The sequence below is a fragment of the Oryza sativa genome, chromosome 9, assembly GCF_034140825.1.
Source record: "Oryza sativa Japonica Group chromosome 9, ASM3414082v1".
NCBI lineage: Eukaryota > Viridiplantae > Streptophyta > Magnoliopsida > Poales > Poaceae > Oryza > Oryza sativa.
Genome location: NC_089043.1, coordinates 19,004,451 through 19,028,615, shown reverse-complemented (window position 1 = coordinate 19,028,615; position 24,165 = coordinate 19,004,451). Strand labels below are relative to the sequence as shown.

Sequence of the window (24,165 nt, the reverse complement as noted above, 5' to 3'; positions counted from 1 at the left end):
ACAAGTTGTAACAAAAATAACAAATTTAACTGTAAATATACATATAGTAATTTGAGTTTTGTTTGTTATTTTTATTACAATCTGTAGAAGTTGAATTTTAACTTGCATGTTTGTGGATTGATACATTACATATTGATCTATCTTATTAATATTTTTTTAATTTTTTTCATAACCATTTAGATGACATGTAATAAACGGGTGGACATCCACTCGAGCTGTTAAAATAGTTTCCCGTTCCCAACACCCACCTCCAAACACATAGTTTAGTGGGGCCAGTTAGCAGTGGCTGTGAAGTGGCACGTGAAATTAGGCAGGCCAACCTGGCCCCTCCGCACGCAACGCCGCATCCCGGCGCCATCGAACCCTCCAAAAGCCTCGTTTAAAGCCCCCACGAAACACCACCACCTCCTTCTCCCTCCCTCCCTCCTCGATCCCATTCCCCCCCCCCCTCTTATCTCTCTCCCCAATCTCCTCCACACAGCAATGGCGAAGCCGAGGCTGCTCGCCCTCCTCCTCCTCGCCGCCCTCCTCCTCGCCCTCTCCTTCTCGCACGGTACGCAGGCGCTCACCTCACCGATCTCTCGCTGTGTTAACTAGATTCCTTCTTCGATTGGTTAATTTCATGATTTGGTGTGGTGTGGTGTGTGCGGTCGATCGATGCAGGGGAAGCGAAGGACGTGCAGCTGGTGAAGCCGGCGCGCCGCTACGGGCGGTGGCGCTCGGCCCTCCAGGCCGGCGATGGGATGGTGTCGACGGTGGCGGACTACTCCGATCCCAAGCCCAACACCAACCCCCGCGGCGGCGTGCTCCCCCCGACCGACCCCAACTCGCCGCCGGCGCACTGACCGCCGCCGACCACCGTCGATCTACGGTCTCCTTCCACCCCGGTCAGCCGGCGACGTATCTGCGTATAAATACACTATATATACTGTACTACCGTATAAATACCTAGTAGTAGTAAATACGGCGTATAAATTCGGAATACATGTGCGTAATTAAGTAGTAGAGGAAGAGGAAGGATCGGAATAAGCTGACGGCGTTCTTCTCCTTGGGCATATACGGTGCAGTGACCGTATACATGTACGCGTACATACGTATACATGTACGCGTATACGTATGCGCGGCGTACACACTAGCCAATTATTGAAGTAGACCTAGCTAGACTTGTGCTTGACTGTCTGTCATGTGTGTGTGTGATTATTGCGTGTCTGATGTTGATCGTCGTTGATTGATTATTATGAGATTCTGAACAATGTTTTGTTTGATTAATTTGGACGATTAATTGTTACTAGAACGTATACACGTGCGTGTGTGTAATGTTGATGTGTCTTGCATTTCGTCCCCGTTGTATCACAACCGATCCATGTAATTTGCAATAAAATCATCAATAATAATGTGTCATTGTTGGATGTAACAGAGTGTTTTTTTGTCTTCAGTTATTCGTCTCTATTCCATTTTCCGTGAATTTAATTTATTCCTGTATAACTTGATATATATATCTATCCATGGATGTGACAAACTAACAACATTATATCTATCTCTGTCGACCACTGAACGGTCTGGGTTTGTGCATGTGAAATCAATTAGAACACCATTTTTCAGTGAGCGCGCACAAATATAGTTTATAGTTTAGTTAAGCTAATTAAACAAGAGCCAAGAAATCATTCATCTTCAGTTATTGGACTGCTCTTGCAAATGTGGTCAACTCATCTTCATTCTCAACGGTCAATGAAACACGATACTGTTCAGAACTTCAGACATGTTTTGGCATGCATTGTCGGCGAGACTTAATTATAGCTTGCATTTCTGATGTTAATTAAGCTTCCTCACGGTGTGCATCGTCGTTGGTTGCAAGCAAGGTTTCTTTCTTTTTCTTTTAAGTATTTGAAATTTGGTTGCAAGCAAGGTGATGATGAAAATTGGTACACTAGTTTAATTTAGGCTCGTCTACATTGCAAGGATCATGAACTTTTCAGACAGACCTCTTACATGGTGAAATTGACGATGGAAACGGTTTGATTCAGCAGAAATATATTCGGACAATCTTCTTTGTTCTCGATCAAAGATCCTGCCTTAGTTTGATGTCATCGTCCGATCCTAGGTGTTTTTTTCATTGGCTGAATTAGCTGTGTGCCCTTTCTTCGAGCACCAATCATGCTTTTGCAACTAGGGATACCAAAAAATCATTGCTTGCTTGACCAACACAACACCATATATATGACTATATGAGCATCGATCACATACATGAATATTTGGCCATCGATCTGGGTCAACTCATCGGGCTGGCTGCTGCAGAATGTGATCTCCAAGTTCAATTCTAGTTTGATCTGCACCAACCCTAAGTTTTAGTCTGATCGGATCTCATTTTCTTTCTCGGATATAAGTCCATCAAGCCATGATGCCCGTCTCCAAACTGCAGGAAAGTGTACGTGGGCTGACTAGCTGAGTGACGTGCCACCAGTTAGCAAATTGAGCTGCTAGCTACTCCATCAATGTACTCTCTCTATCCTAATAAAATGAATCTAGAAAAGATTCATCCTAGATTCATTATATTAGGATGGACCACATGACATAAATTATTTATTTTGGGATGAAGAAAGTAAGCACCTTTGAAAAAAAAATATCGATTAAGTTGAGAGGTGAAATTAAATGGCCAGATTCATTTAGATAAGGGTATAGATTAAATGAGAGATGGTCTCCCCGTAGGAAAAAAAAAGGAAACAATTTCATCCAAAAAATAAGATTTTTGCAAAAAAAAATGAATTAAACAAAATTTATTCAAATTTTGAAATATTTCAGACCAAAATATTTCAAAATATCTGCAATTTTCAAATGTTTGGTTCTATCAAATAGGCCACCTTGTGAAGTAGTTATACTTTAGTAGATTCTTTTGATCGGTTGGAACATGTCAAGCTCGTGATGGGTCGGTCACTCACCGATCAATGCATCCATCCGACGATGACGCATTCACGCAGAAAGAAAACTAAATTGTCCACGGCGATGCCAAAACGGAAAAAAAAAAGGGAGAAGAATTTCTTATAAACATCTTCATTTAATTTGGTCAGCCTTGAGACTTGAGAGATTAATTTGCATGGAGATGGAGCCATGGATGGCCAAACCAAGAAGAGGAGAGCTTTATCTCTCATTCTTTTCGTCGTCACATTGCCTAACTAGCTCCGATCGAAAGAGGTAGGAGTAGAATAGTAGTAGGATGGATGAACAGGACGGCTGTGGCTGTGTTCGGAAGCAGCCGTTCGGCCCGTTCCCAACAAGCACAGTGCTAAAAAAAAGGGAGCACAGAAAACGGAGCAGTACATTATCGTGTGATTAATTAAGTATTAGCTATTTTTTAAAAAAATGGATCAATATGATTTTTTAAGCAACTTTCATATAAAAACTTTAAAAAAAATATACCGTTTAGCAGTTTAAAAAACGTACGTTCGGAACACGAGGAAGATGAGTTAGGAACCTGAGCGAAGAACACAGCCGAATTGATGATTGCCTCCCCTTTGCATATGTGAATTATGGATGTGTTTGGTATCCAGAAAGAAATAGTAGTGGGGTCTGAACTTATAGTCCCCCTCCCATCTACATACGATAAAAAAATTTAATGGGGTTTTCGTGGGGCTCTTATAGTCTTCACGCCAGTAGTGGGGGCTCGAGACCCCGCCGCCCCCATGCTGGATCCGCTCCTGCATGTGCACAAACCATCAGATTGATCTGATTGTCTGAAACTTAATAAATTATTCAGAAATGGAAGAGATGCTATTTAAGTGCTTCCTAGGTGTGGGTCCCGGATGTTTTCGTGCCAATCGGTCAAGCATTTTGACTCATCAGTTTGTAGTTTACCTCTTGTTAAATGTGAGTTGCACAGTTTAGAAATCTTGGATCACTGGACTTGTCTCGTACTTTCCCTTGTTTTCTTTTACAGTTTTGACATGAGTCGCGTATGTATAGTGTGTATACTGCGGCGTACATGCCGGCATATCGGCACAAATGCCGTTGGTGATATTCGGATATGTTTGACGCCTTGACGTCGTGATCGATGGAACAGCAGACAAAAGCTAGAGCAAGTTGGGGGTGGCCTGATCTGATCATAGTTCAGAAGCTAGCTGCCGACCTTTTCCAGCTCCAGGAGAGTACTCCATCCGTCTAAAAAAACATAAATATAGATTTTCGTGTCCAACATTTAACCGTTCGTTTTATTTAAAAAAATTATAAAAAAAATTAAAAAGACAAATCATGCTTAAAGTATTAATCATGTTTTATCATCTAACAACAATAAAAATACTAATTATAAAAAAAATTTATATGAGACGAACAGTTAAACGTTAGGCATGAAAACCTAGGTTTATCTAAAATTAGGACGGAGAGAGTACTCCTGAGCAGCAGCTGGCTAGGCCGGCCGACGACGACTCTGTTGGATTGGATCGATCTGTGCTGGATTTTCATTTATTTTTAAAACTTATTTTATAAATAGATCTTTGAAGAAATTTATTTTATGAGAATGGACTTTTTCTCGGCGTCAGTAACCCTAGTATATGTTGTATCGGAGGACCCATTTGTAAGACTTTTTTTATATTATAGTTATTTTTAAAATATTTTTTGTAAATAGATTATCAACGTTAATGTCATTAACGCCGTTCCCCTTCGTAACAGTGATTTAGATTCCGCAAAAGGACCAGAGCGTCAGCGCCAGCGTCATTGGCGTCGAGACGTTAGACCTCGACAACAATAACCTTAGCACCGAAAAAAGGGGTTGATATGTGAAATAAGTTTTTACATATGTATATTTGTAAAATATTTTTTTGAAAATAAATAAAATGTAAAAAGTCCAGTCGATTGATCTGTGTGCATGCCCTTCTTCGTCGCGACGTTGCAGGTCATGGTCATCGAGAATTCGAGAAGGACATATGCATGAGTGTGTCTTTGTCATATGTATAGTACTAGGGCCGTAAGGGAATAAGATGTCTCATCGGATATGCATGCATGTGATTGTGTGTCAACTCCAGCTGAAGTCTGAACATTTTTTTTTAATTATACACGGAAGAGTGATGATATGGTGGGAGAGGCATAGGTGGTGTTTGAATCTCCTAGAGATAAAAGACGAAGATAAATATTAAGTGTTTCACATAAAACGAGATAATAATAATGTGTAATTAATTGAGTTTTAATCATTATAAACTTGAAAAATGATTAATCTGATATTTTAGAACAACTTTCATATAGAAAGTTTTCGTATGAAATGCACCATTTAACAGTTTGAAAAGTGTGTCACTTTTATCCAAAAGTTTATTTGGAGAAAATAACAGAGTATGGCCTGTTTTAGTTCCCACTTTTTCTTACTTCCAACTTTTCCATCACATCTCAAAACTTTCCTACACACACAAACTTCCAACTTTTCCATCACATCATTTCAATTCCAATCAAACTTTCAATTTTGACGTAAACTAAACGCGCCCTATGTTTGGTACATCTCCACAGCCATTCAGCCTGAGCGATTTTTTAAATTACAGAACTGCGACCTCTTTTGTCAAACACTTTGTCAGCGAGAGCACATAACTTTTTCTAGATAATGGAATAAAATATTTTGGCATTTGCTTCAACAAGCTCCAGCCAAATATTCTGGCCTTTGCTCAATTATTCCGGCCTTTGCGCATATCTTTTTTTGCCTCCAGTCTTGTGCTACTGATCAACTAGTAGTGGGTACTATGTAGGGTGGAAACGAGCCGAGCCGAGCCAGTTACAATGGCTCATAACAAGTTAGGCTTGGTTTGGCTCGGCTCGGTTAGGGAAACGAGCTAAAACATGAGCTTGGCTCGGCTCGTTTCCTGGCTCGAGCCAGCTCGAGCTGGCTGGTGAGCCTTCCGTTGAAGCTGTATAATTTGTAATCATTAAGAAAAACAATAACAAATCATCAACATGTAAAATTAAAATAACTTTATATATTCAATTCATCAAATATAGATGATAAATTACATATTGACAAATAATAACTCCACTAATAAAATAAAATCATCCATATAAATGCATGATGGTCTAGGCTCACGAGCCAAATAAAACGGCTTGCGAGCCAGCTCGGGCTCGGCTTGTTTCAGAAACGAGCTGAAAAAGAGACTTGGGATTGACTCATTTGGCATTCAAAGCCGAGTCAAGCTAAACGAGCTCGAGAGTGTGCAGCGGTCAGGGCCGGCCCTGAGCCAGTGCAGACGGTGCGACCGCACTAGACCTCTAAAAATTAGGGGCCTCCAAAATATATATATTATGGTATCAGACCTGATAGGCTTAGAGGAAAGACAGAAGACCGATCGACGATCGAGCATATTATGACTGCTTGGTTGTATTTTAGACTTATTAGTGTGAAATTCGTTAATGACAATAAGCTTTTAAATATTATCTTGTATTTTTATGGTGAATGGGGGTTTTTATTTTTTGTTCCGCACCAGGCCACCAAAAAGTTAGGGCCGGCCCTGGCAGCGGTGTACTCACAGCTGCACGAGTGCGCGTGGCGTCGCGACGGAACAAGGCTAGCGGCAACGGTGGTAGCCGGGCCGGCTAGCCGTGCGCACACATCACTGATCACATATTCACTTGTGGTGTGGTTGTGCCGTGCTGTGCGTGCATCGGTGCATCCGAGGCATCAGCCAACAAACAACGCGAAGAAGATAGAAAATCACGTCGCTGATGGGCTTCTCGTAATCTAGGATTAATTTGTGGTTAAATCTGAAGTTCGTCCATGAACCGTAATACCAAATACGACGCGTTCCTAAACTCTTAGGGCCTGTTTAGCTGATATTTTCTGCAGCTGCACGGCAACTAGCTGCAGCAGCAAGCAACACAACACAATTACAGCTGCACGAACACAAGCACTGCAGCTGCAGCGCTGCCACATGAATGACAGCCGAACAGGCTCTTAAAATTAGTGCAAATAAGGTCTCATGGTAGGTTGGACGGCAGTTTTAGTTAATGTGACACTTATTTGGTGTTGACGTAACACTTAAAGTAAAAAATTAACATGAGACCCACGTGTTAATGAATCTACTTCTACTATACTACTTATAAGAAATAAAAATAAGAGGTGTTTCCATCATCCGTCTAAATAAAAAAATAGAAAAAAAACCTAAAATAAAAAAGTCCGATTCCCCATAAGAAAGTGGCGAAAATAAAAAAAACTACCGTATCCGATTCCCATCTAATTTTGTTCGTTTTCTCTTTTTTTCTGTTTTTTTCCGTTTTATTTTCTTTTCCCGTTTCTTTTTTTTATTCACTTTTTTTCCGGTTTTCTTTGTCCGTTTTCTTTTCCCCTTTTTGCGTATTTTCTTTTCGCCGTTTTTTCTTTCACCAATTTTTCTGTTTATTTCTTTTATCGCTATATTTTTTTGCGGTTTTTTCATCGGGCCAAACCCAGCGCCGCCGCCACGTTGATTTTCCTCCTCATATGCTTCCTCCTCCTATTTACTGCAATAACCGATTCCTCACTACTCTCTCATTATTTTCCCCATGAATCTACTCTCTCATTATTTTCCCCATGAATTCCCCTTTCGATTCAGCTTTAATTCACCAGATTGAATCTCCATTTAATCATCGTTATTTTTTATCCCAAGTATCCCAAGTTTTGCAGATTGCTTCGATTTTGATGAACCATTTAATTGTCGTCATTTTTTATCCCGAGTTTTGCTTATTGCTTTAATTTTAATAAAAAAAGGGGAAAAGGGAGATCAAGTGGATAAAAATCCCTCAATAATTTTGGATATGGAGAAAGATTCGACCGGATTTGATAGAGATGATCGGCTTCGTTAGTCATCGTACGGGTACGGAACTAAGCGAGCTCGAGTGGATTACCGTATTTGATGGGAGGATCGGCTCCGTCATGGTATAAGACTATGGGAGCTCGAGCGGATTACCGGATTTGATGGGAGGATCGGCTTTGTAATGGTATGGACACGATACTGTTCGACTTGGGCCTACAACTCCATTTGTGGACTGAGCCAAAGAGAGGTAGACTAAGCAGAGGGAGATAGCGGACTGTACTAAGACTAGAGCTGAAAAGGACAGAAGGAATGTGCGTTTGTTTGGTCCAAAACGTACGGGCATTAAAGGGAGTATAGTGCGTAGGATAAAAAATATTTTTACCCGTTACAACGCACGAGCATTTTTTTTTAGTATGAGTTAAAAATAAAAAATTGCAGTGTCACCCACATTGCCGTGACACCCTCCAACCTCCCACTCCTCTCCGGCATCCACGCGTCCCGTGATCTAATAGTCCCGTTCGCCGGCCCAACTTTGTAGGACTAATACACAGCCCTGTTCCGGTGATCGGGCTGAAATATAATGGGCCTTACGTCCAATGGAAGCTAGGCTGTGTGAGCAAGCTGGATGGGCCGGTAGGCCCATTATACGCCTGAGCTGATTCGGCTTGTCATTTTTCCTTTGAGGGCTGCTATATAAGGAAGGGACTACCTATACATTTGTCGACAAATTTTTTCCTAAAAATTTGACAGATGTAATTATAGTACAATCGTAGTGTAATTACACTGTAAATTGCATGTAACTACAGTGTAACTTATATGTAAGTTTCACATAATTTTGAATCGTTAGATCTATTACAAGATTTGTTTTGGTGAGGAAGAAAACAAATCATAGCACACACATATGTGAAAGAATTTGTTCCCACGACCTCCATTTTACCGAAATAACATGTTACGTAGAGATTTTTGAAAGTTACATACAAGTTACACTATAGTTACAGTGTAATTGCATGTAAGATACAGTGTAATTACACTACGATTGTACTGTAATTACATCCGTCAAATTTTTAGGGAAAAATTTGTCGACAAATATATAGCAAAATCGATAATGGAATCCCGTTTTCGAACGGGATGATACTGGTTAGTTATCAGAACCGGCATCGGGTGACACATATCAGGTATCAGGCGATTCTACCATATTTTCAGGTGAAACTCACGACGTATCAGGTGATACCTATCAGATATCATGCGATTTTTGCCACATATAAGGTGATACTTACGAGGTATCAGGTGATACCTATCAGGTATTACGCGATGCCTATTAGATGATACTTGTGATGTATCAGGTGATACCTATCAGGAATCACGCGATACCAGCCAGGTATCACGCGATACATACCCGACATCGACGCTGACGACCACTGCCGCCCTAGTGCCCCTTCCTCCCTAGCTCCGGCCATCGCCGCCACTCCACCGCCACCCCCTCCCATCCCCTAGATCTGGCTACCACCACCGTTGCCCCTCCCTCCCCTGGCTCCGGCCACCGTCGTTGCTCTCTCCTCCAGCTCCGGCCACCGTCGCCGCCCCCTACCCTGGCTCCAGCCAACGCCGCCATCCCCTCCCATCCCCTGGATCCGGCTACCACCACCGTTGCCCCTTCCTCCCCCGGCTTCGGCCACCGTTGTCGTTCCCTCCCCCGGCTTCGGCCACCGCCGTTGCTCCCTCCCCCGGCTCCGGCCACTGTCGCCGCCCCCTTCCCCAGCTCCGGCCACCGCTGCCACCCCTCCCTCGGCTCTTTGGCTCCGGCCACCGCCGCCGCCCTATCCCTTCGCTCTCTGGCTCCAGCTGCCGGTGCCCAGGCTCCGGCCACCGCCGTTGCTCTCTCCCTCGGCTCCGGCCACCACCACCGCTCTCCCCCCGTCGCTGGCTCGGGCCTTGTGCCTTGTGCTCTTGCGGCTGATGGAGGTGGAGGGGAAGCTATCCCGTTAGAGCAACGGTATCCCGTCCCCTAGCATTCCTGTTTTCCTTTCTAAAAGGTAGATGTTTTTCTAATGGATTTAGTAGAAGTTCATTATTATTATTTTTTCAACAAAAATAAACAACTATCATATTGATCGATCGATGGCATGGAGTATGTGGATCTATGATAGATCGATGGCATGGAGTATGTGGATCTCAAGAAACAACGTGATATTCAGAGGCATAAATCCTTATTTTCATATATGTAAGGATATATTCAAAAAATAATTTGCCTTGGTTATCCTTAGGGCATAGGGCAAAAGATAGTCTCAAACTCCTAATGTCGGAATGGCTAGACAACCTTTGATTTTTTTTTAATGTACATATGTAATTTGTAATCTTTTTATACTATATATATTTACTCAATGTAGGAGCCTCTCCGATATTTCCATTTTTTTTTGAAAAAAAACCTGTTAAACTGACTCAGGTATGCAGAAGTAGTTGATAATACATGGTGCGTTCGATTGTACCTTTTCCCATCTTGTATTACTCTCTCTTTTTTACACGCACGTTTCTCAAACTGATAAACAGTGTGTTTCTTATAAAAAATTTATATAGCAAAGTATATTTAAAAATCATATTAATTTATTTTTAAGTTTTTTAAGTTCATACTTAATTAACCATGCGCTTATAAGATACTTCATTTTGCTTGCCGGGAGGAGAAACTACCAACTCATTTCAGTATCAGCTGATCTTTCAGACAATCCAAATCCGTAGTTAATAATCTGCTAGTGTTTTGTTAGGACCATACCAGTCAGAGCTGACTGGTCATGGTGTTCGATTAATTGTTGATGGAGTCATATCGTGGAGAAAGTAATTATGAGTTATTCTTTTATTTTTTTCATTGCCTTGGTTTTTTAAGTTCCATCTATTGTTCGTCTCCATTTAGTTTTTAGGTTTTTTTTATACAATCCTCATAGATTAGATTTGTAGATAATTTAGGGTTTGTCTTCCATGATATTTTTGGAGTTAGGCTTCTTCAAAGACTTTTGTCTTTTCTATTTCTTCCTTGGTGGTGGCTATTTCGTCCAAAAGGTCATCCATTAAGACGTACTGGGGTTAATTTGTTTGAAAGGTTGTTCGATGATCAGATCGACACAATGATTTTGGGATCATCAACTTTTTATGATATTAATTTGCTGTTCTGTTAGAAATTAATTTTGGGGTTTTTCTTCCATTTTACTTATCTCAGAATTGGTTATTGTTGTGACTGCAATCGTCCGTTCGTATTGCTTATGGTATCTTGTGGTATTTCAAGATGTGAAGCATCTTTGTTTTATTCTAGTTTTTCTAGTTTTTCAAGAGATTTAATTTGTTTCTAGTTTTTCTAACAGAAGGGTTATACTTTCTCCTCTTATTTAATAAATCTACCCTCCTTTGCGGAAAAAGTGAAAAAAAAAAGTAAGCACGACAAGTAAAATTAGAACACCAATTGTGAGAAGAAGCAGACAAAACAGATATGTGCATTTTTTCCACACTTGTATTTATTTTGTCCTCGTGAAGAAGAGACAAAAGCAATACCGTACCACCAGGTCCTTTAGCACGAACACAGGCAAAAAAACAATAGTGTATTTATTGAATATATGTGCAACCAAAACTTTTGAAGATTCAAATTTCGTCCAAATTTTCTCAGAACAGTTATATGGTTCTCCAGACTATAATAACTCCATATCTTTTTTTAGGGAATTTTTTTTGAGGGAAGAATAACTCCATATCTTATTCTTTTTCTGTGATTTTTGTGTACATGCATGATCAGATGCTGCACATGTATCTATCGTTGAAAGCGTCTATGATCATTTGATCGAGCTACGGTTGGTAAGCCGTAAGGAAATAACGAAGTAAAAAAAAATCTATGTGCGAAATTTTTATATCGATATTATTTGTAGTTTAAAAATCAATACAGATTACGATGAAAAAAGAAGTACGAAACTGGCTTCCTTGTTGTGTATATGCATGACGCGTCAGCTTATTTGGCTTATGATTTTCCTTTACCATGTGCTTTTCTAAAGGATTTAGTAGCATTTTTTTTATTTTTTCAACAAAATAAAGAAGTATTAAACTGACCCAGGCACCATATGCATATCGGCTGAGAATATGTGGCTGCGTCAAATTCCCAGGAGGCGACCAATCTATATCAACTGATCTTTCGGGCGATCCAAATCATGTTTAATAATGCTAGTTAGTGTTTTGTTAGGACTCATCAGGACCATACATGATACATAGCAGTCAGAGCTGACTGGTCATAGTGTTAGGTGGTTAATTACTGATGGAATCACCATGGAGAAATGCGGCAGGCATAAGCCAATTCTATTTTTCCCTTGCACTGCAAATTAATCTTGTACGACAAGTAAAAACTCCACTTTTTTAGAAGAAACAGACCGCAATTAGATGGTTCTATTTTTTTTTCTATCTGATCTTGTGTGCCATTTTCTCTTGTCTAGGAGAAGAAGAGATATTAGCAATACCATCATGTCCTTCCGCGTGAAGAAAGGCAAAAAATTTCTATTTTTTTTCCTGTTGAACATATAAAAAGTAGGAGTAGTAAAACTTTTGATTATTCCAGCCAAAATTTCCTCACTGTTTCATTTATTCTCTAGACTAGAAAAATGCATCCTTATCGTGTTCTTTTCTTTACCTCCAGCATCATATGCTGCCAACAGATAAGTGTTTTTTTAATTAACAACATCAGACGATGCAATGATTTATACTGATAGAGTATGAAAAAAATAAAAATATTATCACCGAGAGCAATAATCAGGAAAATTATAGGTGTTTTGTTGAATGTAGCGTACCAAGGGTTTACCACAGCAATGACCAGCCAATCAACCCTCCCCCTGGGGCATAAGCCAGTCTAGCTTATTTCTTTGTATAACAAAAACTCTTTTCCTGCTAATATATTGACGTGTAATTTTTTTACGTTCATGAAAAAAAGACCAGCCAATCAACGCTATATATTGATAGTAGATCTGTAGAACAAAATCTACCCCCACTAATAGCATCCATACGAAATTGTCATCACGTACACATATTCAGACATTCAGTCAACCGCTCGACCACCCTAACCACCCCCTGGCTCACCGTGCCACCTTGCCACCCTAACCACAGTCACGTACACAGTGTTAGGGCATCACCAATATTTACTACCTACTTTGAGAATAAGGGTGGGCCCTATGTTAATGGGTATTAGTTCTTGTTATAGCTACAATGGTGAAATAACAAAAGTGGGTAGTAAGCTGGGCCGCACAACCAATAGCCATGAGAGAGGGATGAGAAAAATCATTTGTTTATTACTTATGGCTAGGTAGTAAGCATATTACCTAGTATTTATTACTTACTACTTTCACAATGTATACAACCTGATAGAAGTAGTATTTTATTTTTTATTACCCACTTTATATGCAGGATGCAATTACTGATGGAAGAAATGCAGCAGGCATAAGCCAATTCTATTTTTCCCTTGCACTGCAAATTAATCTTGTATGACAAGTAAAAACACCACTTTTTGAGAAGGAACAGACCGCAAAATAGATGGTTCTTTTTTTTTTCTTCTATGATCTTGTGTGCCTTTTTCTCTTGTCTTGGTGAAGAGGAGATAATAGCAATACCGTCATGTCCTTCCGCGTGAAGAAAGGCAAAAAAATTCTAATTTTTTTCCTGATGAACATATAAAGGTAGTAAAACTTTTGATTATTCCAGCCAAAATTTCCTCACCGTTTTATTTATTCTCTTAGACTAGAAAAATGCATTCTTATCGTGTCATTTCCTTTTACCTCCAGCATCAGATGCTGCCAACGTATAAGTGTTTTTTTTTAACGAATAGCATCAGGCGATGCAATGTTTTATATTCATGGAGCATGAAAAGAATTACAAAAATTACCACCCTAGAGGATAATAATAAGGAAAATTATAAGTGTTTTGTTGAATGTAACTTACCAAGGGTTTACCACAGCAATGACCAGCCGATCAACCCTATATATCGATCGTAGATCTCTGTAGAAAAAAAAATCTGCCCCCACTAGTAGATAGCGTCCATACGAAATTGTCATCACACATCTTAAGACATTCAGTCAACCGCTCGACCACCCTAACCACCCCCTGGCCCCCCGTCCACCGGATCCCACTCGCCCCTCTCCCCACCGTGAGACACATCAAATTCAACCGAGAAATGCAAAAAAAAAAAAGAACGGAGGAGCAGTAGAGAACAAGGCGCAAATGACAACAAAGACAAAAGACAAAAGGGAGAAAGGAAAAAAAAAACAAACGTTGCCTCCTTCCAAACCCCGAACGCGACCGCACGCCAAGTCCCCACGCTGACCCACCTCGCTGCGTGCCCGCCCGCGACGTCGCCGTCCGCTCTCCCCCCCGCCACGCCCAACCCCCGAACCTCCCGCGAACCATCTCTCTCCCCCACAAACCCAAACCAACCCGTTCCACGTCTTTCCCCACGACCACGACCGTTCATTTCTTTCCCACTTCCCCGCGAGACCGCCTCAATTTCCTATTTTTTCCTTTCCTTCCTTTTCCACGCGACTCTCTCCTTCCGGCTTCCGCGAACCCTCCTTCCTTCCCGCCTTCGCCTCGCCTCGCCTTACGCCCAGAGCTATATATGCCGTCCCCGCCGTTGATCCCGGCAAGGCACACGCAAGACACAACCGGCAACCCAACCCAACTCGGAGACGCGGACGAAGCAAAGGTAGAGGAGACAATCTCTCGAGAGAAGAGAAGCGGACGGAAGCAACTGATTTATTTGGCCATGGAGGCAGCGTATTCGGCGCCGAGCACGTCGTCGACCTACTCGTTCCACTTCTCCATGGCGCAGGCCGTGCTCACCATCTCCCTCAACGTCATCGCCATCGGCCTCTCCGCCCTCGTCAAATCCTCCTCCTCCTCCTCATCGAGTTCGTCTTCCCGGCGCCGCGCCGCTGCAGCGCCCGCGGTGGCGCCGCCGGCGGCGGTTGACCTGGACACGGTTCTTGGCCTGATGGGCGGCGCGGGCGGCGCCGCGCCGTCGGTGGGGTTCGAGGAGGCGTCCGCGCTGTTCGAGTAGGAGGAGGCCACCCTGGGGGAGGCCGCGGCGGCGTTCCGCGTCTTCGACCGCAACGGCGACGGCTTCATCGACGCCGGCGAGCTCGGGAGCGTGCTCGCCTCGCTCGGGTTCGCCGCCGGCGCCGGCCACGCCGAGTGCCAGCGCATGATCGACGCCTACGACGCGGACAAGGACGGCAGGGTCGATTTCCGCGAGTTCCTCAAGTTCATGGAGACGGCTGCGGCCTAGGGAATCCACAGGATTCCCATGGCGTCACTTCTCTGCAAATTCTTTGTTCTTTCGTTCTATTTTTCTCTTTAATCGACTTCGATCGCTCAGCCGAATGAAGAACGGCAGCATGTGTATGCTTATGATCAGTTTAGGTGCTGTTTGGATCATGGCATTACAAAGAGCCAAGAAACGGGTTGTGTTTTACTTGAACTGAAATCGATGGAAATCGAATTGAAATGACAATTTCCGTGCTTGGGTTCTATCCCTGAATCAAATTCCTTACCCTTGGCTTAAAAAACAGACCGAACAGTTTTTCTATCCTCTACCTAAAGCATGTGCCTCATCTGCTTATGCTTATCAGACAAATTTTAAATTTTCAACCTTAAATTTTAAAGTTGATTTTGAGATTTTTTTCATTGAAATTTATTTTTAGCTTTTGCTTTTAAATCGCTAAGAACACGTATATAAAAGTCTATTTACCAATTACTTTTTATTTGCAAATATGCCAACGATGGCTCCGTACATGTGGAAAGGACTTAGTAAGAGAATATGAACGAGGTTTAAATTTCACTGATTCAATTTGATTTAATTAAGCCTTTATATAAATGGTAAACATGTCTCCGATCATTGAACTCTCATTGATTTTAGTTTACAATTGATATTCAGGCCCATCAAAACCTTCCAGGGCTCCTTTAGATTGAAGGAAACTTATAGTAGAATTTTTAGAGGATTAAAAATTTGGAATCTGTAGAGAAGAAAAACAGGATTGCTAAAAAAAAGGTCGCTACATTTTTCACTTAATTTTAGTCCATTGTTCTCCTATTTGTAGGTATAAGCTTTTAATTCTCATATCTCATCTTTCATGTAAATAATAAATACTCCTTTTTTTTAATAATGGGAATAATTGTATTAGAACTGAAATTACACCCGGTCTCTGCATCGACTGGAGATGCACACGACCTAAAATAATAAACACGTTTAATCCTAATTTTCTTATACATTGTGTGTTAGAAAATTTGCATTGTAAATGTTTCTTACAATGTAATTATAAACTTGCAGTGTACTTACATTATAGGTGTAGAGGTAATTTACAAAAGACGACTTCTTTTTTGGAAATTGTGATGCCATAACAAAAGGCACACTTTCTAAAAAAAATGCATCTTTATAAAGGAATAGGATTGTAAAATTCTCAAGGATATTTTTCTTTACTAAGTCCGATGCTATACTGCTCTTTTGCATGTGTTTTCCTCCCAAATTCTTTCTGTTTCAATTCCTCTGAGCCATCTAAACACATTATCTCGAGTGTTATTCTGTTCTGAAATCTTATGATATTACATAGCACTTCCTCCGTTTCACAATGTAAGTCATTCTAGCATTTCTCATATCTAGATTCATTAACATCAATATGAATATGGGAAATGCTAGAATGATTTACATTGTGAAACGGATGAAGTACGTGGTAATATATTCCTATGTTTTCATGTTTCAAAGCTTTGGAATCATGGGTTTATAATTGCTCAGTTAACATCCCTGGCAAGTCCACGCCTCTTAGGTCTTATAATGGACGCATATCATATCCTCTACAATAAATACAGAGAATATGATATGTTTAAAAAATGTATATTTTTACTGTAGGTTAAATGTATCTGATATGCTGCAAATGTATATTCAGGTATATTTGTATATGATATACTCATATATATTTGTATATGTTTAAAAAATGTATATTTTTACTGAAGGTTAAATTTATATGATATGCTGTAAATGTATATTCAGGTTAAATGTATATTTGTAGTATGATTTAACCTACTGTCAGGGTTATGGATACCACATATCTAATAGTAGTTGACTAAATCTCGGCAAGACCCACCACATACCATGTCCTATACGAAAGCAACCTTCGGATATAGGAGGAGTTCCGAATAAGGAAAGACAACCAGGGTTCTACATGGAAACGACAAGTACTACTCGGATTGTATCCATATTGGTTTCCTTAGTTCTACTTGGACAAGGGAACACCTATGGGTATAAATACAAGACTCCCTAGGAGGGGAAGAGAGCGGACACCCACCAGAGAGAACCAACACAATCAACATACACCCACCAGAAGCCACAACATACAAGCCAACATACGCCAAGACAAGCCGCCGGATATCGACATCAGAGATACGCCTGGATCGACCCTATCCGGTACCTTCAGAGGCCGGCCGTAGGGATCTAGCACTGTCTCTGATTCCGTCGGGCGCGAGCTCGAGGAGGAAGGCTACCCTGTTGTCGACTACGAGTCAGACCTTCAGACCGCCATGTCGACAACAGTTAGATAGGCTACCCCATATATTGTACTGGTGTGATTATGGTGAATAAAAAGCAACATCGGCTCCGGCCAACAGGATGTAGGGCTATTACCTGACAATTCAGGGGTCCGAACCTGTATAAAAATCCCTGTCTCCATCTCTTTTACCTTAATCTCGCGTATACCCTAGCATCGACGATCCTCATACCATGCAAATACCAGAATTGCGACATCAAACGTCGACACCTACAAATATACATTTAGCATATCATATTCAGGTAACTGTAGATGTTTTTAGCAGGGTGGCTAGTGAACAGCACAGCAGTACAGTACAGAAGTCCCGCGGATCCTTCCTCCTCTTTTTCGGATCATAGTTGGGCCAGGCGAAGAATTTTGGCCCATCCAGATCACTCCATAAGGCCCATTTCCTATTCGGCTCGGCTAAGTTGTCGCTTGGTGGGCTTCGGGCTCGTCGTCGTCGTCGTCTCCCCTCCCCCCACCTGACTTGAGACGGGGAGATGCGGAGGCCGTCGCCTTCGCCGCCGGCGGCGAGGGGCCCGGCGCTCGCCGCTGCGGCGGCCGTCGTCGTGCTACTTCCGTCCATCTTCCCCGCGATCTTCACCCCGCTTGGCCGCGCCTTCCCTTCCCTCTTCTCGGTGAGCCCCCCTCCTCCCCTCTCTCCTCCTCGCGCGGCCCGAAATTGGAGCCGATGTGCTGTGAAGTAAGATTCAAAGCTACTCTTCGTAGATTTATGATTGGTAGCTCCAGGGACCCAATCACTTGGGATGAGCAAAGGTCGTCTTCCATTTTGGCAGATAGCTAGTTCCTTGTAGTGTATGAGGGAAGAATTGGTGTGTCTAATTGATGAGAATTTTGCTTGTGCTCTTCTAGTTTAGGTTTTATGATCTTATATTTGCTTTGAGGGTTAACTAGGCAGGGTTTTGTCAATTGTTTGCAGGAGTGGAATGCCCCTAAGCCAATGCATGAGTCTCTTCTGAATGAGGCTTTGCGGCGAACAATTGTGAGTACATAATACTTAGCTGAAAACTGGAGTATTTATGTTGGAGCCCATCTGTAACTTGTATTTTGTACAGTCAAACGAACAAAAGAGAGAGCTGTGGTCACCATTGCCGTACCAAGGTTGGAAACCATGCTTGAAGTCATCAAGTGTTCACGGTAACCTACTGAAATGGCATGATTCCGACAGCCGCAGCGATAGAAAATCGATTATTGATCAGTTGTTCTGATAAATTATAGGGGTACCTTTGGAACCCACTGGATATATCCAAGTATTTCTTGATGGTGGACTGAATCAGCAAAGAATGGGGGTAACACACTTCTTATGCATTGATGCTATGATATATAACTTAACATAACTGGCATCCTTGGGACTTTAGATTATCCAACTCTTTCCTTTCTGTTCTTTAGATATGTGATGCGGTTGCTGTTGCTAAAATTCTGAATGCGTCTCTTGTGATCCCACATCTTGAAGTAAATCCTGTTTGGAAAGACACAAGGTGCTTTTGGAGTCTCGGAGCACTATATTTTTAATTTCCATTTTCCACTGTTGAATTTTAAGTATAGTTTACCTTTTTGTATTGTAGCTCCTTTGAAGAAATTTTTGATGTGGATCATTTTATCAACACCTTAAAAGCTGAAGTTTCAATAGTCAAAGTTCTCCCAAAAAAATTTTCCTGGAGCACAAGAGAGTACTATGGTACAGGCATCCGTGCTACAAGAATAAAAACCGCACCTGTTCATGCCTCTGCAAGTTGGTATCTGGAGAATGTCAGTCCTATCCTTCAAAGGTTTGTGAAAAAAATTGACTTGGATTGTTTCTCTATTAGTCAAACATGCGCTTTGTTTATTGAGTCAGCTTCATAGACTTCTCTGAAATAATTGGCTCAAGTCACGCCTTGCAATGGTCTTCATATATGTAGCTGGTGGTCAATTAAGGTTACGGAGAAATGGTCATAACATTTAGCCTAGGTCAATTTCCACTGGTCTAGCTCCATATGTGTTAACATGACATCCTGTCATTGTTTAATAACTTTGTTAGTTGGTCAATTTACAAGGCAAATCGTTTAGCAGTCATCTTACCTTCCATTTGTTTCCTTGCAGCTATGGCATTGCTGCCATTGCCCCCTTTTCTCACCGTCTTGCATTTGATGACTTGCCTGTGGACATTCAGCATCTGCGTTGCAAAGTTAACTTCCAAGCTCTTGTTTTCCTGCCTCACATTATCTCACTGGGGGAGACTCTTGTGAAACGCTTGAGATCTCCCGTCCAGGGCCAATCTGGTGAACTTATCCAAGAAGTTGGAGAAGACACAAACCAAGCCGGAAAATATGCAGTTTTGCATCTCCGTTTTGATAAGGTAAATGGAAACTTCTCCAATACATTTTTTCTGTGGATCCACAGTGTATGTGCATTGTTGTGCCCTTTAAAACATTTCTGCTTCTGATCAATTTTTCAGGATATGGCTGCACATTCTGCTTGTGACTTCGGTGGTGGCAGAGCTGAGAGATTAGCTCTGGCTAAGTACAGACAAGTCATCTGGCAAGGGAGGGTATTAAATTCACAGCTAACTGATGAGGAGCTTCGGAACTTGGGACGCTGCCCATTGACTCCAGAAGAAATTGGGCTGTTACTGGCAGCTCTTGGATTTGACAGCAGAACTCGAATCTATCTAGCCTCTCACAAGGTTTGACTCTTCTGTGTGTTTACCATTTTTTTTTCTGGTGGTATTAGGAAGGTCTAATATACATAACGTATTAAGGTATACGGCGGGGAAGCCAGAATTTCTAGCCTGCGCAAACTTTTCCCCCTAATGGAGGACAAGAGGAGCCTTGCGTCGGAAGAGGAGCTGACTAATGTTGAAGGCAAGGCTTCTGTTCTAGCAGCTCTTGACTACTATATCAGCATGCACAGCGACATTTTCATCTCTGCATCTCCTGGGAATATGCACAACGCACTGGTATGTTCTGTTCGATCTTGAATTTGCTTGATTGCTTCCTTTGTTACTGGTCCTGACTAGAATAATTTGTTGAAATTTAGATGGCTCACCGTACCTTTGAGAATATGAAGACCATAAGGCCAAACATGGCATTGCTTGGGCGCATCTTTGTTAACAAGAGCATGGAGTGGTTGGAATTTCAGGAGGCTGTACAAGCAGGGCACAAGGGTAGATACGGGCAAATCAGACTGAGGAAACCAAAGCAATCTATTTATACTTACCCTGCTCCAGACTGTATGTGTCAAGGGTAGACTGCTAAATTTTGCAACAAAAGACTAGATTCTTTAGTGTGTGAAGCTGAAGGATTTTTGCTCGGCGACCAGTGAATGTTACAATGAGGTTCTAATTGTTGTCAGTTTCTTAGGACGACAAGGTTCTTTGGATATAGGGTTGGGAAGAAGTTTTGGTTGACCCAAGCATTCAGCTGACTTAATTTTTACCCTAGAAAAAAAATTCAGTCTCGTTCCACATTCAGTGTAAAGGTTGTAGTTTCGTGAGTGATGTAGACTTGGCATATTGTATCTTTTTGTCCTTTCCGTACTACATTCTGTGCATATGTAAGTAAACATGGATCTTTCGGCCGTGAACTTGTAAGCACACATGTTGAGTTTCCACCAGGGTTGAACTTTTCGATTTCAAGTTCGAGGTAAAAATCACACCTCACCCGTTTACCGAAAACTGGTAAAACCGATGGTTATTTGGTCAATGCCATACGAAAACCGGCTAGCTAATAGCGATCGGTTTTCACAAACTGAGATCTCTATCAGTTTCCACTGCTCTACTTGAGCATCTGTTTAATCCCATTTTGGGTATATACAATTCTACCTTTTGTATTTGTCATCGTAGCATAAAAAACGTTTCCAATACTGTGTGAAACTGTGAAAGTGCCATTTGCCATGCTGAGGATAATTAAGCGATGATGCTAATGTGTGGTGGAACCTCGTGTTTCTGGGGTTCATCTCTAGCTTCCAATTGAAGCAGAATCTGTGACATCAGGTTGTTTGGATTGGATTGCATCCATTCTCAGCCAGTATTTTGGAAATAGGTGGGGTTGTTTTACATCAGGTTCTCGAACCAGGAACCCAGTAACCCTAGTAAAATGTACGGAAACGGAAAGAGATTAGGGCATGTACAATGGTGTTTAATAGCGGGCTCTTTTCGTTATCATGCAAGTAAATTTGGTTACGTGGAGGAAAGAGAGGGAAGAAATGAGAAACATCGTTGCTATGCATTTATTAACGGAAAGTTTGTTGCATGAGGGTATAGTAAAGGAAAGAAGTATAATAAAAAAAATATTTAGTGCATTAATGATTTATAAATCTTATTGTCTCTACTATTGTAGGAGGACGGTCTCTAGTGATATTAATTAATACAGAGAGCTCATATTAGACTCTACCTTTGTACATGCCCTTATACGGAACCCAAGCCTAAACCCTAACCCTAGTAATAAACGGAAAGAGAACTTATCAATCTTCCCAGAAATAACAAAAATTCTAAAATTAATTCGAATCGGATTTGATTTAATTTGGACTCCGCAATAAATACAGACTTCCAAACAGATCGTCGAGCACCACAGACGCTTCAACGAGTTCGTCCGTGATCAACAACAGTTCACACGCGTGTTCTACGAGAAAACTAAACCAAAATCTCCAATGGCGGAAGCAGCAGCAAAGGAGGTCGCCGGCGCCGCCGCCGCCGCCGGCGACATGATCCTGCTGATCAGCTCCGACGGCCAGAGATTCGAGGTGGCGCAGGCGGTGGCGAGCATGTCGAGGCTGGTGCGCAACATGGTCGAGGACGAGTGCACCGACAACGGCGTCCCCCTCCCCAACGTCCCCTCCGCCGTCCTCGCCAAGGTGCTCGAGTACTGCAGCGAGCACGCCGCCGCCGCCGCCGCCGCCGGCGAGGAGGTGGAGGAGCTGAAGAGCTTCGACGCGGCGTTCATCGAAGTGGACAACGCGACGCTGTTCGACCTGATCCTGGCCGCGAACTACCTCAACGTGCCGTGCCTGCTGGCCCTCGCGTGCCAGCGCGCGGCCGACCTGATCAGGGGGAAGACGGTGGAGGAGATCAGGGCCGAGTTCAACATCGCCAACGACTTCACGCCCGAGGAGGAGGCGGAGATCCGCAAGGAGAACGCGTGGGCCTTCCAGGACTAGATTATCATCGAAGCATAGAATTTTTAGATGTTTCTGATATGATTCTACTATAGAAGCCATTTAGGTGGAAGCCATTTAGGTGGTTTATGTGTTTAGTCACCCTCGCTGCATTAGTTTCTTGCTTTGCAGTAACAGTTTCGAGGCATAGTTTATTTATTATCAATCGAAATCGAAGCTGTAGCTCCTCGCAGTGCTTTTGGCCCAGGGTTAGACAGGTTTCAATTTCGATTTCGGCTAAAATTTCGGTCATTTCGGCAGAACCAAAATTTTCTAAAATTTTGACACAATTTAACTGAATTTGACTAAATTCAAGAAAAAAAACCGAAAATTTCGACCAAGATATTGACTTGCGGGAGGAGGGGGGTCCGAAATTTCGAAACAAAATTTCAATCCCGGGCTCAGACATTTCAGCTAAAAAAGAAAACAACACAACAAAACTACGGATTGATCCGAGCGAGTCATAATGCATATATAAAACAATTATAAGTTGTAAAATAGAATGTCAGTCATTGAAATCTTGGAGCTCTCCTCACGTCATGGTGGATCATTTGGTTTGAACAAAATAGAAGAATCTTCCTGGACACAAGCACAACGGAAAGAGGCAGAAGCAAATTTCATTGTAGAAGATAGATATAGATATTGACCAACGAGCTTTAGCCTTTAAATCCCCCTAAATGCTTTTATTTTACTAGCTAAAAGCAGGTGTTACAACGGATATTGTAAAAAAAATGAAAGGAAAGAAAAAAATTATAACTTTATAGCATAGTTAGTTGATTAAGTATATAGGGGCTGTTTATATTGATGTCATTTTTAACCATACCATTTTTTGACAAAGTTACCAAAAAAAATGTCTACGTTTAGTTCGTTGCCAAATTTGATAAAAACATAAGAAATCCTGCCAAAATTTTGTCAAAGACAAATTTTGGTAATATTGTCATCTTACTAAAATTTTGGCATGGCTTATTTTAGCTACAATCTGAACATGCCCATAATATCATATCCAAAGCAAACGCATTCATGTGCGTAGTTCTTATAATCCCTATATATCAGCTTGTATTTGTTGCGGACTCGATACCACCACTATAGATTATAGCCTGTTCTGCAGGACCTCAGCTACTGAGTTGCAATCTCTTCTAAACGGGAAACTATTCTAATCCCTCGAGGGGATGTTTCCTTGTTTGCTCAAAAACCATCTAAATGGTTATGAAAAATTCTGGAAAAATTTGACAACATTCATACAACACATATATATAACTTCACAAAATCTTAAGTCCAAACTCAACTCACACGTCGAGAAATAAAAAAGACAAATTCAGCGTATGAATAGTAGCGTACTGTTTATATCTAAATTTGTCTTTTTTGTTTCTCGATGTGTAGATCGAATTTGAAGATGAATTTTGGTCGACTAGTAGGTATCATTATACTCTACATTGTCAATTTTTTCAGATTTTTTCACAACTATTTACATCGAATTTGAAAGAAAAAGGTATACGAGGGGATATCCCCTCGAGGGATTAGAATCCACTCCCCTTCTAAACCCCATCTTTGTTTGTAACTTACTTCCTCCATCCCAAAATATTTAACGCCGTTGACTTTTTTAAAAATGTTTGACCGTTCGTCTTATTTAAAAAAAATTAAGTAATTATTAATTATTTTCCTATAATTTGATTTAT

General features: G+C 41.5%; 3 protein-coding genes and 1 pseudogene across 4 annotated transcripts; all 4 read left to right on the top strand.

The window, feature by feature from the left end:
• The first annotated feature begins 465 nt into the window (after positions 1-465).
• On the top strand, positions 466-1,414 carry LOC4347040 (uncharacterized). Its single transcript, XM_015755316.2, has 2 exons — positions 466-553; positions 664-1,414. The coding sequence occupies exons 1-2, from the start codon at positions 484-486 to the stop codon at positions 843-845; spliced, it is 252 nt and encodes an 83-aa protein (XP_015610802.1). The 5' UTR covers positions 466-483; the 3' UTR covers positions 846-1,414.
• A 12,931-nt stretch (positions 1,415-14,345) lies between these two features.
• Positions 14,346-15,284, top strand: LOC4347039 (uncharacterized; annotated as a pseudogene). The gene has a single exon (XR_001539690.3). The product of XR_001539690.3 is annotated as an uncharacterized protein (transcript).
• Positions 15,285-17,791: 2,507 nt separating this feature from the next.
• Positions 17,792-20,950, top strand: LOC4347038 (O-fucosyltransferase 31). The gene is made up of 10 exons (XM_015795882.3): positions 17,792-17,973; positions 18,276-18,338; positions 18,412-18,493; positions 18,575-18,645; positions 18,746-18,834; positions 18,922-19,125; positions 19,439-19,694; positions 19,794-20,021; positions 20,097-20,294; positions 20,375-20,950. Exons 1-10 carry the CDS (start codon positions 17,836-17,838, stop codon positions 20,582-20,584), a joined length of 1,539 nt encoding a protein of 512 aa, XP_015651368.1. The 5' UTR covers positions 17,792-17,835; the 3' UTR covers positions 20,585-20,950.
• Positions 20,951-21,908: 958 nt separating this feature from the next.
• LOC107275695 (SKP1-like protein 5) lies at positions 21,909-22,492 on the top strand. Its single transcript, XM_015755701.3, has one exon. It carries the CDS (start codon positions 21,986-21,988, stop codon positions 22,490-22,492), a length of 507 nt encoding a protein of 168 aa, XP_015611187.2. The 5' UTR covers positions 21,909-21,985.
• The last annotated feature ends 1,673 nt before the right edge of the window (positions 22,493-24,165 follow it).